At 36.5% G+C, this 19,048-nt stretch overlaps 1 protein-coding gene across 2 annotated transcripts in view; it reads right to left on the minus strand.

Annotated features, from left to right (window-relative positions):
- The window catches only part of LOC149805548 (neo-calmodulin-like), a 52,795-nt gene extending 45,607 nt beyond the window's left edge, over positions 1 to 7,188 (minus strand). For both annotated transcript variants that reach the window (XM_089950156.1, XM_089950155.1), the window contains exons 1-2: positions 7,032 to 7,188; positions 5,169 to 5,196 (exon numbers count right to left, since the gene is read on the minus strand). In XM_089950156.1, coding sequence (XP_089806282.1) covers positions 5,169 to 5,196; positions 7,032 to 7,034 — 31 coding nt within the window. In that variant the 5' untranslated portion in view covers positions 7,035 to 7,188. The remainder of the gene's footprint in view (positions 1 to 5,168; positions 5,197 to 7,031) is intronic.
- Between the last annotated feature and the right edge of the window lie 11,860 nt (positions 7,189 to 19,048).

A 19,048-nucleotide genomic window follows, 5' to 3' on the forward strand; every position in this document is an offset into this window, starting at 1 on the left:
TCTGTATTAAACAAACCTTTTACGGTAAATGATGACAATAGATTGCCGGGTAATCGGTTATCTCTGTTTGGGTATTGTATGACATGCGATTTATTCAAGCACCTCAACCAATCATGGGTTGAGTTTGTTTGGAGTTATCAGCAGCATAGCCTACTGACTTTGGAGCAGTATGTATTTTTGTATGAACAATCTTCAAAATACGCATGCATTTAGCAAAATTGCCTCGAATCGACAGTTCAGTCAAATACGGCGACTCAAAATTCCTGCAATGCCTCACTTCCTGTATTGTATGTTGATGGTCTGGGAGAAGGCATCTCCATTGATGTTTTAACTAGAACATTAAATTACACTTGTCAATATTGAACCACGTGGATAAGCAGAAGAGTTTTATTTATGTTTTCCATTCTTGTGAGTTTTCTCGCTCTTGTAAATATAATGGCAGCATATATGTATGTTTGTTTTACTCAGCTATTTCCATTCTATGGTATTTTTCAACCCTTTCTTACAGATACTTGCCTACTTCTCGCATACATACATGTATATTGTTATGAATATCTGTATTTTTTAACTCTTGGTACATGACTGCATCTATATTTTGTACAGTGCATGACTGTAAATTGTGGTGATTATCTACAAAGATAATTGTTTTAGTAGGGTATGTATTCTTTTTTTAGATAACACAGTCCCTGTATAATGCATAGGATCTACAAATAAATGTTATCAAGTTTCTAATAAAAAAAAAATCCTGTTGATAAGTTTGGGGTAATTTCTCATCGGCTGGTGTGGTCAGGTGGGTTCTAGGAATAATTAAGTTATTTCCTATTAGTTAGGTTAGTTCTGCTGAATAGATAATGTGACATATTAGATTGAGTAGTAATGTCTGTCACGTGGGGTATATTGCGACATATATTCGTAATATACTTTTGGTGGTGTATAGATGAGGACAACTGAGCAATCAATTCATTTCTGTTTTTGGATTCATTCCTATTTTGGATTCTTGTTTCATATGTTAGAATCAGTCTGTAGATGTGTTCAGTGTTGTGTTTAGATAATTTGAGAGGGGACATTTGTTCTGATTATTCATTTAAATTACAAATTATACTAGAATGTTATTATGAGGCTATTGTAAGTTATTCAAAGGAGTTCTGGATAATGCATTGTAATACGTACATTCGAGGACCTGAAATCCATTCGGAACATTCGATTCTTTTGAACTTGAATATAACTTTTAGAACTATTTGGGATTCAGTTTATAATACTTCAAGTTCCTCCTAAATTTTCCTTTTATAATTGTGATGATTAAATTTTTTTTCCAAGTTTTACAAAACTTGTTGGCTTTGCTTCTTTCTGTTACCAGTTTATGGCCATGGAGTCATAACAATATAAACATGCATACAGGCTTTGAACACCTAAGCATATTCATATCTTTGTGTGCTTCATATCTATTAGAACTATATAATAGCTTCATGTTTAACATACATTGCTAGTTTATAATGATTCTATTTAAAATAAAGTATGTTATACTGCATACGTTAACTATATCGTGTGCATCATACGTATATCTCACACTCTCACTACTTAATACTTGGATGTTCTCAAGTGTTGAAGATGGGACAGATTTTCTGCCTTTCCAGTTCGTTACGTACTGTATATCATATCAATGAAATTGGAGCATGAACATCTTCGCTAGCCAAGGTTCCGATATGATAACCCTATCTACACCTTGGCGGATCGAACCGATATTGTAGTGCTTTGTCCTTGCGACATCTATTTGATTTCATGAGTTGCCTCTCTTAGTATATAATGCCAACTAATAAATAGCGTGTAACAGAGGTACATTTTAGATCGACCAAAAATGGTGGAGACTATTGATTTAAAAATGATATGTTGTAAGTTTAACATCAAAAGTATGACTACATACCTGAGCGAAGCCATTACAGGTGTATTTGAGTGAAAGGTATTTGTATAAACGCGGAGCAGTAGTTGAAATTTGCTTATTAATCAGTCCACTCAAGTTGTGTGAGCTCCTTATCTCGATCATGCAGAAACAGTGTTCAAATTTGAACAATTTAATTTTGATTGAATGAAATTCACAAACACGAAGCACAGAAATATGTGCTCGATACTCCAATGTGTATATAGGGTTATCAAATCGGAACCTCGGCTGGCAAAGATGGGGCACGAAATGTTATTTTAATTATTTAATGACATTCATTTTACTTTTTAAGAATATATTTGCATGTCTATGGTACTATGTATTCGTTATCTATTTAGTGTTTCTGTCGCTATCTAAAATAACGAAAATAACATAACGTCATCCCTTTCTAATAGCGAATAAAGACAGACGGTCAGTCAGTCAGTGAATCTTTTCATCGATTCTTGCAGGCATGCTGATAGCCAGACAGACAAATACACGTACATGCTACAGATCATAACTTAGTTGGGTTTAAGCCACAAGTTGTTATGTCTTAGTAGCAAACAAAATTTATGTTTACCGTTAGGCAGTTCTGATACCCCCATGTCGTTTACCACTCAATAATTCAAACTGATGATTCATGCAATATCTGAAAATTTCGACATGACGCGATTAAGTGTTAGCGAGATAAGTTTAAACGTACATGTCAAAATATCCCACCACCACCACCACCACTAACAAGAACCACCACAAGACTGTGTACACCTTCGTCAGTTTCTGTGATCGAGTCCATGTGATGTCATGTGAGGAACCCCGTATTGCGAATCACCATCGCTCTACCGTTATTCAAATGTGAAAGTATTTCTGGATTGTTTGTGACTGCGTGTATTATTTAGCTGGAGGATGAGGTGTGTCCTTGGCGAATGTAACTGTACCAGTATGTCCTTGCTGTCTCAAACTCGAGAAAAATATCGACACTATCGTATATTGGATGAAAACTTTTCATATGCAGACACTATTTTAAAATAATGCTTGGTCAAATTATCTTAGTAAATTGTAGTCCTCTTTATAAGCAAGTCTCGGTACAACATTGCTCTCTTTATAAGCACGTCTCGGTACAACATTGCTCTCTTTATAAGCAAGTCTCGGTACAACATTGCTCTCTTTATAAGCTATTCTCGGTGCAACATTGTTCATTTTACAAGCATTTTTGTTATAAGCAGCCCCTTCGACATTAAATACCCACTCTTGGCGAAAATATTCTTAGCTACACGAATACTAACAAATTTACACGAATCTTTGAAAAGAAAATGATTAAACCGTAGGTTCTATTTGCAATATGGAGAGAGAGAGAGAGAGAGAGTAGGTTAAAATGCTCCGAATGATACATGATACCTACCGTATTATAGGTAAATGTGATTCTCATACCTTTAAATAACTGATGATTGGCAAGAGGAATAAAATTAACCTACGTGAATAGCACACAAGGAGGGAACAAACAGAGTAAAAAGTAGTGATCTTATTATCACCTAAAAGTCCAATGATACTATAATTTACGGAATTCTCACATATAGAATTTACTGTATCCTCACATTCCTAAGAGAGAGAGAGAGAGAGAGAGAGAGAGAGAGAGAGATCTCGAAATTGCCGAAGACACATAACTGCAGCAATATACGAATTTAAAATAAAAAATGTTGCAAAACAAAAACAGATGTTATTGGTACTCTTGATGACTATTATGCATACGGTGCATAAATATCTCCACTAACGTCACATACTATCGCGAGTGTATAGGACTGTTTACAAAAATCTTGCCTGTTTCCGTAGAGGTCGCATTTCTGTGGCAATTAAACAGCCATATGTCTTGAATCCAATGAATAAATGTGCTCCAAGTCTTTAAAGTGCACTTGAAATGTTTAACAAATTAAGATTCCAGATCGTATCATGTATTACGACTCTATGATCTTAAAAAAAATAATAGAAAAGAGTGAGAAGCAACAACCTTTTGTAAATTTCAACAAATAATTTGTTTCTCTAGAATACAGAGTCATATCGTATAGAAAAGAACTTACAGTATTACGAATGAACTACAACAATCCTAGAATTACTAACACAAGTCCTAATGATTAAAATCCAGAATAATCTTTAGTGGTATTCCAAACAATTTCCAACCCCCGAAGGTGTTGATGTTCCTGTAGTGGCCTGTAGTCTTTAATGTCCTAATGGGCCAATGGTTTGAACTGTATTGATGTGCCAACAGTCTTTTTATTGAATCACAGTAATATAATCCAGGGTTTCCGTGATTGAATTTACTATAATTACCAGGTAATGTGTCTTTCCAAGGATATTATAGAGCGCTTTTTATTTCCAGAGGATAATGAATAATTTCACCCAAATAAAATCTGAACACAACAATTTCAGTGAGTTCTGCCCAGATGTTATCGCGTGAATGAATATTTTTTTCCAGTAAACAAAATTATATAAAATAAATTAGACATAAAACGAAAACCCGGATGAGGGTTTAAAAAAGAGTAATTGTTCTAGAACAATTAGCAGGTTTGTTACCATAATGCAATTGACAGATTGCGTACATAAGATAATGCAATTGACATGCGTACATAAGATAATGCAATTGACATGCGTACATAAGATAATGCAATTGACAGATTGCGTACATAAGATAATGCAATTGACAGATTGCGTACATAAGATAATGCAATTGACAGATTGCGTACATAAGATAATGCAATTTGAAGAAATGCGAATGTTCTTGACTCTTCTTAAGATAAGAATCATAATATTTATTCTTCAGTCAGAGAAAGATAAACAATGTTATTTACAGAACTGTCGCCCATTTATGACATGATCAACTATTAGATTAACTTTGACATTACCCATTGCAGATGACGAAATAATAAAATTAACTAACAAAAAAATGCAAATAAAATATACATAAATTATATAACATTCAGGTCAACCATTACATTTGCAGCGATTGGTCCCTTCTTTCTACTTCAAAAGAAGCTAATAAGGGAAGTAACTAAAGATATAGGAATATAAAGATAATAAATAACATTTTTTCAATTAACAGAATATAATGAGATGATTCTAGTGGTATAGCAATTAAAAAAAAACAAACTTGCAACTGCTGGTTGGGGTGTGGGCACAATTACCATTAAACAAAGCTTTTGTGAGAGGGGGACTAGGGTAAGGAGCAAGATATCCTGCTACGCCATTGGATGATTATATTTACCTTCTATCTCTTTTTCCGTCAGCTGCTCCTGCAATGAAGTAAATAGTACTTCAATATTGACTGATGGCAAATGAAGATTTAGTAGTTGATGATTATACAAGAAAATGCGAAAAGAATTGTATCTAGATCTATCATGTATATCTCGCATTCAGAGCCAACAATAGGGGAGAGGGCTACCGGGGATATATCCCGTAAGAGGGCCCGGGCCGAAAAACACTTTTTAATTTTATTAAAGAAACTTTTTGCTTGATCAAGAACTAGGAGAGGCCCGGGTGTTTCTTACCCCAGGGCCCATGATCGTGCTCTACGGCCCTGCTCACATTTGACGGGTGACAGCACTGCCGTATTTAATAAATTAATGGCAATCTTTAAAAAAAATATAATGTCTTTTGTCATGGAACTATTCGTCTATAAATCCGTCCATCTGTCCTTCACTCAATTGCTGCATTTGCCAAAATGTAGGATATCACGCATCGCATTAATGACTTCATGGCTATCTTGAAAAAAAAATTGAATGTGTTTTGTTATGGAACTATTCGTCTATAAATCCGCCCATCTGTCCTTCACACAATTTGCCGCGTTTGCCAAATCACACGAGAAATGTAGGATATCACGCATCACATTCGTGTACTTTGCGGTACGTTCAGTGTCAAGATGAAGAATGAATTGCCTTGCAATGTTTCCACTTTATTACTTACTTAAATTAAACGTTACCTGTCCACCCTTCATCCTTATATCGTGCACAGTTCTCATCATGACATAAATACTGGAGTTATCTTATAGATCCCGAACTTTTCTAATCAACATTACCAGATATTGCCTTTCAAAGTACATTTGTTTTTGCCTGGATCAAAGGTCCGTATAAAACCATAGAAGAGTTGCACATGGGAAACCTTGCTAAGACAGTATTACTCGCAGGTCATATGTTTTCAGAGAAACGGTATCAAAATGTATGTATGATATATCGTGATGCGTGAATTTCTTTATATACGCAATAACTTCATTTTACTTTTTTACCTGTTTTTACGTTCCTTTTTGTACATGAAGAAATTGTTTAATCATGATGTCTCAACAACATGATGTTGACAAGGATTAATATGCTACTGGAATACGGCTTAGGTAACTACTATATAATTTACGGAGTGGTGGGGTAGGGGTAGAGGGAGCTTAGAGTTGCAGTGTTTTGTAGAAAAAGCGACTATTATATCGGTCATATCAATTTTTTTTAAATTTATCTTGCGATAAAAGAAACTAAAAATTATATTTTCTTAAAAAAAAATCCGTTGCACCCGACCCTCAACATTTGAATGGTTGGTTACTTAGAGAGGCAACATATTAACTGTCAGTAGTAGTAGTAGTAGTAGTAGGATGAGGAGTAGTAGTAGTAGTAGTAGTAATAGTAGTAGCTGGAGAGAAGTATAATATATGCTTGAGCAGAAAGTTTTGCTAATTACATGGTTAGTAGATGTGGATTTTTTAGGAATATAGATACTAAACATGTAGAAGGCGGACAAAGTAAAAAGGGACAGGTAATCTGAAATGACAAAGACAACTATAAAGTAACTAATGGGCAGATCCTCAAACAGGCAGGCAGGTGGACATAGACCAAGGGGCAGACATGGATAAAATTGACAGACATAAAGGTAGACCGAATATTTAGATAAATCTGTAAATAAGTAGACAAAATTTGATACTAAACTATCGACTTAACATAGGCAAGAAACTATGCAGAGAAAAGAAATACAATCTCAAGCCATTGTAATTATAAGGATTGTATATATTCATACGTGTAAATATGCTTTGTCTAAGAAAAACAACTCTTTTCTTAATGCAGCAAATGAGAAATAAATATATTAAACTCACCATATAGCAGGTTGAAGCAGGTTTAATCCTCGACGAAATTTGATTTCTATAATATTCTGACGAGCTTTAATTCGGCGTAGAGCAGTCGTAAAGAAGCACTATTTATAAGATCAGTGGATGACCTCAAGGGTGAAAAAATCCGTCGACATTAACTGGTTTGGCATTGAACATAATGTGCATTCAACTGTATTCAAAATAAGCGGTATCAACTCAAAATGAAGCGACATGATTAATGTCTCTACCTTGAAGAGCTCAAGAGAGAACGGATTTGCACATATAATAACGACCAAAATTAGTTACTGTTGCAAAAAGATATTGGATGTGTACATACAGGGCTGTCTTAATGGGCGGACAATAGACCCAGGCCAAGAAGGGGGAGGGGTTGACATTTCGTCGAGTTCGTGGTATTTTTATTTTATTTATTTTTTTGGGGGGGGGGGCAAACTGGGACATCCCTGTGTACATATGCAGTACCGTTGCATGGTACTTACTATTATGAATAGCAAGCGACATGTAACTAATTAACGACAGCAAGAGCCCTATTCCTATACAATGTGGTTTCACCAATTTGATGGCGGAATCGAAAATGACTACACAGTTACTTAAAAACTAATTCTCTGTTTCAGAGAGAGAGAGAGAGAGAGAGAGAGAGACAGACAGACAGAGAGACAGAGAGAGAGAGAGAGAATTAAATTATTGAGCAGTTCAGCAGCGCTTGTATTTATGAATAGTATTCATTTGTGATGCAATGACCATGTGTACCATTATAAACGTTAATGCAGTTAATTTCATAAAATATTACTAGTAGTTTCCATTTATTCGTTCGATTTATTACTCATAATTATTTAAAAAAATTAATTTGCCTTTCTTGCCTGCATACCTGTATTATTTGTTATCATCCTTCATCATACCAAATATTTATGACTGCTTGCATCACTTTGCCATAGTGCTAACAACTGATACAAACGCATTTTTTAGACGATTTTAAATGTATATATTTATCTCCTTCTTGACCGAGAAAAAGCGGTCGTTAAGAAATTAGATGGTTCTGAAAATTAAATTAATGCTAAGAAAGATATCTTTGTCATTATCATCATTATCGTCATCATCATAGTCGTCGTCGTCATCGTCATTATTGTCCACGTCTTCAAAATCACCACCAGTAACTAAAGACAACAACAACATAAAACAATAACAACATCAATAATAATAATAATAATAATCATTAACACCTTCTATATTTTCACTCTACACTAAAACAGACACTATACGTTATACATAAATAATTCTTTCTCGTGTTTGTACGAAATATCATACCAGTTTGTTGTTTTAATCCGTGATTTTCTAACTACACGGTCAGAGTCAAATCAATTTTTGATGGTTTTGTTCTAATCTTTCATTCCTGTATACCGCTCCGGTGGCCTAGTGGTTAGATCGTCCGGCTTGGTTACGGAAGGTCGCTGGTTCAAACCTCGGCCGAGTCATACTTAATGGTGCTTACAGCTACCTCGCTAGACGTTGAGCTTTAAAGGAGACCAGAAATAAAACTTTTCCTTTTATTTATGTAATTCTTTACAAATTTTAATTAGACTGTAATGTTTATAAATTAAATATCGCAGGCGGGTAGTGATTATATTGCGCGGAAGATACCACGACTCCGTAAATTACCGAGTTTTGATGAGACAACAGACCACGTGGTCCCGCGACGCAATACTATCCAGTCCTCGAATACAAACAGAAATATGGCGAGCGATACAGACAGGAGGAGACCAGATCTGGTTTGCGATTTGGATTACACATTCAAAAGTTGAATCTGCTTCCGAAATATGCTCAGAACTATATATGTTGAGTTGTGTGTTAACAGTGTGTTTAAGACCTGACAGCGGAATTGTACAACAGTAAGAAAGTGCTCATATTTCATATTTTGGAATTTTTGAAAAAAGCAATGTAATTTTGAAATACTTATACATTGTGTGCTGTGCAAATATATAATAAGGATTAAGTGATGGTGCCCAATGTAAAAATTAAAAATTTACCACAATATTATAATTTCGTTTAAGAAGGATGAGGTTCAATTGTATTATATGTAAATGAAATGCATTACCTACCCACAACTCACCCCCACCCACCCCACACACACACACACCTATCTAGGTACTAACATCTTTTCACCCCCACCCCCCACCCCACACCTATCTAGGTACTAATATCTTGAAAATATACATCCAACACTGAAACACTAAGAGATAATACTGAATTCTGGGCGAAGAGCCTAGAACGGGGACCGACTTGTATGTGAATCAATATCCATTACCGGGGAGGTGTAAAAGGCATTGAGAACGGTTTTCATCCGTCGTAACTTCTGCATTAGTTTTTCACACACACACACACACACACCGCCTCCCCACAAATAAATATGCAAAGCAGAAATCTTAAGTAATTAATTTAAACATTGAGTGGGTTCCTTCTTATGATTCAATTACAGTGTATTTTACATTCAAGCTGTAGTTAGCATATTGACAAATCTGAAAGTATCTACATGTCTGGTATAAATAGTGTATGTACTCTATTGGTCAGTGCTCAAAGAATTCTTTTTAGACACAGGCCCCCGGCAGGTGACTTAAATAAACCCACATGCGCTGACTGAAATTCAACAAACTCAATTGGCTGGTCATTTAGGGATCAATAAAACTTATTACAAGATCTTAACTCACTTCTATTGACCAAAAACTCAAAAGTGATGTTGGTAAATACTGTAGATCTTGTCGTACCTGTCAAATGATAGAAAAACCAGATCAGAAAATTCCCAAGGTCCGAGTCCGGGTTTCATCAGACCCTTGTCACCCCATTTTTGATATTTGGACATTTATGTTGGGGTGTAGGGTCAGAGTCCATTCCCTATCGAAAAGTTGGAATTCGCCGACACCATTTGGTGTCGGCATAGGGTAGCCGCTTACTAGCCGGCCTAGCAAACTTTAGTAACCTTTCATCGAAATATACCTGCATGAAATCGATGGGAATATGATTTATTTTCTAAGAAATTGCGAGTATAGCATTCTTTATGTCTTTAATCCGCTGACAGACGAGATGAAACAACAGCGTTGATGCAATTTAACCTGGAACTAGCCATTTACATTCCAAGTCATATGACTACACAAATCTCGCAACCTACATGTCAATGACATCAGAGGTCCAATAGGCACGTGATATCAACAATAAACCATTTCCAAAGTTGTTGGACATATAACTCTAAAATTTTAATGAAAAGTCACCTAACGTTTGTACATAAATATATTGCACACTTAATTCTCAACCTATTTATTCTGATAACAAATACGACAACGCTGTCGATATCGCTGCAAAGTTTAGAAATCCAGATTTATCAAGTATTCAGCACGTGTCAGCGATGGAGTTTATTGGGATCACGTGACTACCGCATTGACATGTGCTCTCCGCTTGGTGAATTTTGTTGTTTCCAAGTTGCTGCAAGATTGACAGATTTCTGGTCGTTGTTTCGAGAACAAATATTTTTAGAAGTTTGTGTTCTTTCATTTTTCTTTAAATATTACATAACTTTCGTTTATATGTTCCATTTGTTTTCCAACAGCAACATTGGAAATGGTTAGAGGTCGCGAGATTTGTGTAGTCATGTCCAAATAATAAAAATGGGGTGGCAAGGGTCAGAGGAAGCAGCAGAGAGGGTGAACAGACCATAGAATTCCGACAAAACAAATAAAACAAACAAATAAATCATCTCGTAGAAAGGTCCAGATTTTACAAATGAACTTTCCTTGAGATGTTTATTTTTGCAATGACCGATTGTGCTAATAAAACCTCAGTTCGAAATAGTAGCTGAAAAAATAAAGTACTCTACGTGTTTATTTATTTCTTGTTTATTTTTTTGACGACCAACGTTGGTAGGTACCCTCTCTGCTGCTATTAATTTACCACCATACCAAGTTTGATGAATATTTTTCAACGCGTTCTCGCTGTCGTTTTTCCTCATCTGTTTCATCTTCATCTGAATCTTCGGAATTTGTTCTATGTTTCAAGTAATATTCAAGTTCTGATGGTGGTTTTTCTATTTTTGGATTTATGTTCTTTCTGTGTTTATAATATATCATCAAACTTCTGTATCGATCTCCACCGCAATTTTTGCAAATCTGATATAATCCTCTAACGCCGTTGTTACATCCAACACATCTTCGTGGACCAGCATGAGGATTTTTCTTTATAAGATAATTATGTTTCTTGCAATATTCTCCACGGCACCTTTTGTTGCATTTATCTGTTGTTCCTTGACGCAGCCACGCACAGTTGTTCATTATATTAATGATATCTATTTAATTAAATTTAATTTTATCATCACCCCTCTCTGCTGCTCCTCTTCTGCTGATATTAATTAAATTATTATGTTATAATAAAAATGGTACATCCAGAATCTCATACTGCAAGAACAGCTCGAGAACGATTAGAAGCAATTAAAAAATTTCTTCCTGTCAAAGACTCATTTAGAAAAAATCTACAAGCGCAGCAAGAAGCAAAAGTTGAGTATGAAGAGGACACTAAAAAACTGTTTAAGCCCGTCACTGCAGCTACTGAACAAGTTACAACTGTCATCAAAGAAGATCTTCTTCCGGTATCAGAAAAAATAGCAAGAAGAACTAAACAGGCAAAGAAGATTTTACGAGACCTTCCAACTGACATAGCTGCAGCTCAGCCTCCACCTGTTGATGAGGAAATACTTGAAGGTATTGAAGAACTTCGTACTGAAGTCGCCGATGTGAGAAAAAAACTTGCATCTAAATCCAAACCAGCAGGAGAAAACGTAGAATTAATTGCAAAATTTAACGAAGGAGTTGTTGAGGAAATTAGAAAAACTGAAAGAGAGGGATTACCTGAAGCAATATTAAATAGTTTATCTAATAAATCTAGTATTTTAAAACCCCGTTATGAAAAAACAAATGATGATAATTTCATTAAATGGATATATCGCGTATATTACAACAAAAAACAAGCTAGAGGTCCAGAATTTGAAGGACTTAAAGAAGAAGTAAAAAGACTTTATAGAGAGAGACGGGAACAACCAAAACAAGGAGAGTCCTCCCAGTATCAGCTTCCTCCACCTCTGCAACAAATAGAACAACAGCAATCTTCTTTGCAACAGCAAAGGTTGAAGTCGGAAATTAAAAAGACTAAAGAACTAATTAAATCACTATTCCATAAGAAAATTCCTTCACCTTCACATAAAATTTCTGCACCGGATGTAACATTTACACCGACAGGTTCACCATCTGGATCACACCCGGCCACCACTGAAGTGCTTGCTCCGGTAATGCAACCACCAGTATTTAAAACACATCAAGATGAACCTAAAACAGGATCTGGTTTATGTCCTGATAATATCATCAATGACGTGTCACGGTTAGAAGTTCTCATAGGAGGAAAACGTGCTGGAAATAATTCACCAGAAATAACCAATGAAGCAGCTGATATTTGTCGGCGACTATTTCAAGGTGGCATCATGGATATTGGCGTTTACCGAGAACTTATTGATGAGCTCGTTGATGACTAGTTGTTAGATAAATGGTAAATAAAATAAGATGATTGTGCATGATAATCATCGTAAACCCACACAGGTTAGAGCGGTAAACTCACGATTACCAATCTATGAAGCAATTTACGGAAATGGACTTGGTGATGTCATTCGGGGATTATTCACGAGGATAGCTCCAAAAGTAGCACCTGTTGCAAAACAATTATCGATGAAGGCTATTGATATTGTTCGTGATAAAGCTCCTGGTGCAATTGTCAATGTTGCTGGTAAGGCGTTCTCGGCGATCAAGGAAAGACTAGCACGATTATTGCGACGAAAACAACAACCACCGGTGAAACTGGCAAGTACTGAGGTGATGCCCGCAGATGTTAGTAAAATAATAAATCAGGCTGCAAATCAAAAACTAGCGGCGATATCTGAAGAAGCAGAAAAAAATATAACAGCAAATTTAATAGCAGGAGGCGGTCTTCGTCGACGATGATCATCATTTGGAAAAATGGTAACTATAATAAAAATGTTCAGGCGCGAATCAGACCCAGCATTTGATATGGAGGCACCTGTCCTTAAGTACGAATCTGTACGTGATTATCAATTTTATTCCTATGACGCAAGACTACCAAATCAGCGAGGGAGAATCGAATTACAGGTTCATGATACAAGTAGATATTTCTTGCCCGCTGAGGCGTTTATTGAAGTAGAAGGTAGACTTGTAACGAATGTTGTAGCTAATACGCCATATGCTGCTAATTTACGTGTTGGTTTTGTCAACAACGGGATTATGGCACTGTTTGATAGCGCCACATACATGATTGATGGAAAAAATATTGAATCAATTCAGAAGGATGTTGATGTTGCTACAACAATAATTGGTCTGGCGAGATATTCTGACGACTTTACAAGATCGGCTGGTCCAACAATGATGTTTGCTAAGGATATTACTGACAACGCCAACCATAATCAGTATATCAAGTTACTCGTACAACGGGATAATACTTCTGCTGCTAATCAGGGAGAAGCTGCCAACCCAGACCGTGAAGCTAGACCAGGTGCTGATTTTGACATCATAAAAGATATTGCCCCGACTTACAACTTAGGGTTTGCAACACGCCGATCAGCGCTGTCGGGAGATAATAGAAATTTTTCGTGTGCAATTCCATTATCTCACATCTTTGGATTTTGCAGAAATGTTAGAAAGGTCATCTTTGGAGCTAAACACACAATTGTGCTCGTAAGAAAAGGTGATGATAATGATGCAATCTGGCGAGGTGTTGGTGTTGCTGATGCTGGTAAAGTAAATATATCAAAACTTTCATTGTGGATGCCAGTAATGACACCATCTATTACTGAGGAACAAAAATTACTATCTTTTATGGATCAAGGCGGCAAATCATTGCTATCATGGTTAACAGTAACCACAGATGCTGCTCAAAGCAATATTAATGGTTTATTTACATGGCATATAGCATCACAACAGGGTGTTTCTGCACCACGACATATTTTTATTGCACTACAAGATAATGCTCGGATAAATGATCAACAACAATCACATATGATATTTGATAATCTTGGAGTTAGTGAGGTTTCTTTACGGATAAATGGACATCAAGAACCATCCGAGGATATACAACTAAATTATGCACAAAATCATGTAGCGCGCGCATATCATCGTTTAATGTCATTCATGGGACGTGATCAAAATATAGATACCGGGTTGCAAATATCACAACTAGATTTTACAGGTCTATATCCGATTTATTATTTTTCACTAGAACATCTTGATTTATCCAAACAATCTGTTGTTGATATACACTTTCGAGCTCATGTTACTAACCCACCAGCTGGTGGTGCCTACAGAGCGATCGCGGTCATACTTAGCGACAAGGCCATGTTACTTGAAGGTGGTAGTGGTCGAATGAGGGTCGTTGATGCACCGGTGGAAAATCTTTAATCGTGTTATTTAGAAAAATATATTTTATATAAAAATGTCGTATGGTCATGTTAATGTTACTCTGACCCCGGGTCAGGTAAAAAAGCTTCAATCAAAAACCGCCAACAAATGCGGAACTAAAATATCACTAAAACGAGATCAAATTGGTGGTGGTCCAAACAAATTATCGTTGACAAATAATCAGATTAAACATTTCAATAAAGCCCTAGAATCAAAAACTGGAGTTCAATTCCATCTCTCCCCGAGCGCCATCAAAGACATGGTTAAAACGGGTGGTATATTCCCACTATTTGCGGCCATTCCGGCATTACTAGCTGCGGCTGCTCCGGCCTTAGCAAAAGCGGCCGCGTTAGGTGTTGCTGGAGGTGTTGCTGGAGCGGCGGGTAAAAAAATTTTCGAAAAAGCTACTGGTGGACGATATAACAAAAAAAAGGGACGCGGTCTAAGATTACCGGGATCTCGTTGGGGGGAGAGGCCTAAGGCTTCCAGGGTCACTTCGTTAAATGTTCCATCATCAAATTTTGATTTACTTGATGCTGCTAAAAAATTAAAAATATCCGCCTTTAGAGGTGTTTTTATGCGAGATCAATTACCGAAACAACCAAACAAACTAGAAACAGGTATTATTAATCTTGACAAACGTTCCGGACCTGGTACTCATTGGGTATCATACGCGATTGATCCGCGTGGAATTGTTTATTTTGACTCGTACGGGTTAGCTCCACCTGTTGAATTTATCAAGTATGTCGCACCACTCCACGCAACAACTAGCGGTTATAAAGTTTGGTATTCAACACTACCCACACAAACAATGACAGATCCGCCAATATGCGGCCGTGAAGTAATTAATGTACTCGACGCAATATCAAAATCATCCAAGCCGCCACATAAAGTCGTGCACGATTATACAAGCAACCGATATGTTGCGCGTAAAGCATTTTAAACAACGGATCTTATTATAATGGTTGACATTTACGGAAGATCTTCTACTGGTAAGAAAATAAAATCCGACGTTGATCTGTCAAAGTATGCGACTAAAGATGACCTCGCTGATATTATGAACCTGGCTGGAGTTGACCCAGATGAAGTTGTTATTTTTCAAGATCGATATGGTAAACTAAAAACCAGCAATATCAGATGGAATGATATAGTCCGGCGAGTACTCGGTGCAGTTACGGATAATATTCCCGTGTTTACTGACGGTGGTAGAATCAGAGATTCAAGTATGTCACTTAAAACCATCAGAGATGAAATTGCAAAAAGTGTTGCTAATCGCGTGAGAAACACCGGTGACACGATGACAGGTGAACTTAACATGAACGGGAACAAAATAGTAGCTGTAACAGCTCCAAAATCTGACAACGACGTCGCAAACAAACAATACGTCGACGACGTGGATGGAAAACTATCCACGCTACGGGCCGAGTATGACGTTCACACGGGCGCGTTTACAAGGCTTCGAAGAAATTTTCAAAAAACCGATGATGCCATAAATAAGTTCTTTGGAAATCCTTCCGTCATTGACATGAAACTTTCTGATATCAAAAGTAACCTAGACACGATCAAACGAACACAACTAGACATCGTAGCGGGAATTCCTGAGATTATCAATAAAACCAATCTGATTAAAATTCCAGCTGAAATAACTCCCGGGCATATCACAAACATCGTATGCACGGTTTCATCGGGATTTGCAACATGGTCAAAACAAAATAATACCATCAAATATACCGCAACAGTCACTGGCGTGTACAGGCTGTCTGTGTTTAGTGCTGCAAAATTTTACATATTTACAACGTTTCCATGGCGTCATTCCACCGACAGGTTTCCCGGGTTTGTATCTGTTGTATTAAATAGCGGAACCGAAGAAGTATTTATGCTGGAAGCAACTGATAAGGAATTAACCGCAACATCTTACTGGTGGTGTTTGGAATTTGTAGCTGAAACACCTCAATTGTTTACTGCATAAAAATATATGGACGGTGCACAATACAGATACAATCAAGCGCGTGAATGGCAGGCGGCGCTAAAAGATCAAGTCGATCAATATACAGTAAAAGTAAAAAAATATCGACGACGATTGGTTATCGTTGATGTGATTGTTTATTCAGTATCCGCTGTTGTTGCTGGAACCGGTGTAATATTATCAGCGTTGACAACGATGGCACCAGTAGCTGTAACTGTTTGTATTTCAGCAGCAACAACTATTGCAGGTGTGCTTGGTATCATCACAAAAAAAATATGTACTTGTACGAACGAAAAGTTATCCGATTACAAAATAAAATTACATACAGCGACGGTAGCATACTCGAAATTATCCTCGTTGTTATCAGCGAGTCTCAGTGATGGAATTATATCTGATTTCGAATTTTCAATGATGACCAAAATATACGATGAAGGTATTAAAGATACAAGTATTAATAATGACAGAATTACTCCAGCAGATCGTGACCAACACAACTCCGCCAAAGATAACGATGATCTCGGTAAGTTCAATTAATCCTGAATTTAGTGTTAATTTTCCTACTGCAATTCCAGTAAAAGAAATAGCACTAGCACAATTACGGGTATATTACAGCTGGCCCAATATCAGATCAAAATCGTTTCATGGTACACCAGCAAATAATTCGCTTGTATTTACTAACAAGAACAAATCCGATGGAACACCTGACTGGGTTGTTGTTGGAATACCAACTGGCAGTTATGAGATCGAACAAATCAGTGAGGAATTTGTACGTAGAATAAAATCAATAACGGGAAAGGAATCAAAAATATCAATTAATGTTCATGAGCCGACGTTGTCCTCGACGATTGAAATAAACTCGCCTGATTATGCCGTTGATATTTATCGATCTTCAATCAGATCAGTGCTAGGATGGCCTGAAATATCACCACCGATAACACCGATACCACCAGAACCGAAAAAGTCTGATTATGTCACGGATAGACAATCATATCATGAACTTAATCAAACATACGGGGAAAAACTACGTGATTTTAAAAATAAATTAATATTTAGCCATTTTATCTTTCACACCCCCCTGGAGACATGGACTTTTCTAAGTCGGGGGGGGGGGGGAAACAGGACATGTTTTGGCTTTTGATCGGAGTGATATTATTATATATTTTCAGGAAATCAATCAAAAATGTAAAAAACAACTAGATCAACTGAATCAATATTTTAACGAACATATGTTTGACATATCAGCGTCATCGCGTGAAAAAATCATCACGCGTGTGGAAATATTAAATCAGCTTATATCAGATATGGAATATTTTAATAACCGAATAGTTCAAGCGATGGTTAGTTTAGGGCCATCATTTAAAAAATTTGAAGCATATAAATGGTTAGAAAAATATAGATTAACAGAAGCCGATGTACCGAATTATAAATTCCCCGGGTATAGTGTAACCGAGTTAAGAAAATCTGTCAGTGATGTCATTGATGAGTTTTTTCCTAAAATACTCGATGCGTGGAAAAAACTGCCAACACCTTCAAATGTTCTTAGACATGATAATGATCCACACGGCGGCGGAAGACACGTATCTCCGCGGATCGTTAATATAACACCGACGGTCGCGGTCAATCTGGTTTGTGACGTAATCGATGGCAGCTATCAAATAGATCTCGGAAGATCAAATCAAGCTCAACAAGGATACATCCTGTACACGTTCACACCACAAGTTCCCCCTGGAAATTTAATCGTGCAAGAACCAACTAATCCCGTGTATTTGCGGTGTCACAATAATATGTTAACACGAATCAATTTTAAACTCACAGACCACCTTAATCGCTTGATTGACATACGTGGAGAAGAGCTTGTAATAAATCTGTATGTAAAGTCCTAGGACTTTTGTCTTAAGGATTTCTGTCGTAAGGACTTTTGTCGTAGATCTTCATGTGGAGGAGGGTTTTACACGCGAGGATTTCTTAACAGTTAGAAGAACATTTGTAACAGAGATCAGAATCAAATTCGATCAACTTAAAATTACAGGCACAAATTTGTGTTTGGTACAAATTAATCGGCCTAGGCAACTAAGGCCTAGGCAACTAAGGCCTAGGCAACTAAAAAAGCTAGTCGATGAAAGTAAAATTAAAATTTCTATCACAAAAAAAATAATATTTATTAATTTTACTGAAATTGTACAAATTACTTGATTTTGACTACCAACTACCCCCTCAGAAACATAAAAATGCACGAATTACTTGATTTTGACTACCAACTACCCCGTCAGAAACATAAAAATGCACGAACTACTTGATTTTGACTACCAACTACCCCATCAAAATCAAGTAGTTCTAACCTTGTCAAATTGTTCCTAACAAATTTTATTTATTATAAATTTTATTTTTACTAAGATTTTTATTTTTTTTTACTAAAATACAACGAAATTGCTCAATTTTCCTGATTTTGACTACCAACTACCCCGTCAGAAATCAAGTAATTCGTGCATTTTTCTTTGATTTTGACTACCAACTACCCCGTCAGAATCAAGTAATTTGTGCATTTT

The sequence above is a fragment of the Sinohyriopsis cumingii genome, chromosome 2 (genome assembly GCF_028554795.1).
Source record: "Sinohyriopsis cumingii isolate HCF-2022 chromosome 2, ASM2855479v2, whole genome shotgun sequence".
NCBI lineage: Eukaryota > Metazoa > Mollusca > Bivalvia > Unionida > Unionidae > Sinohyriopsis > Sinohyriopsis cumingii.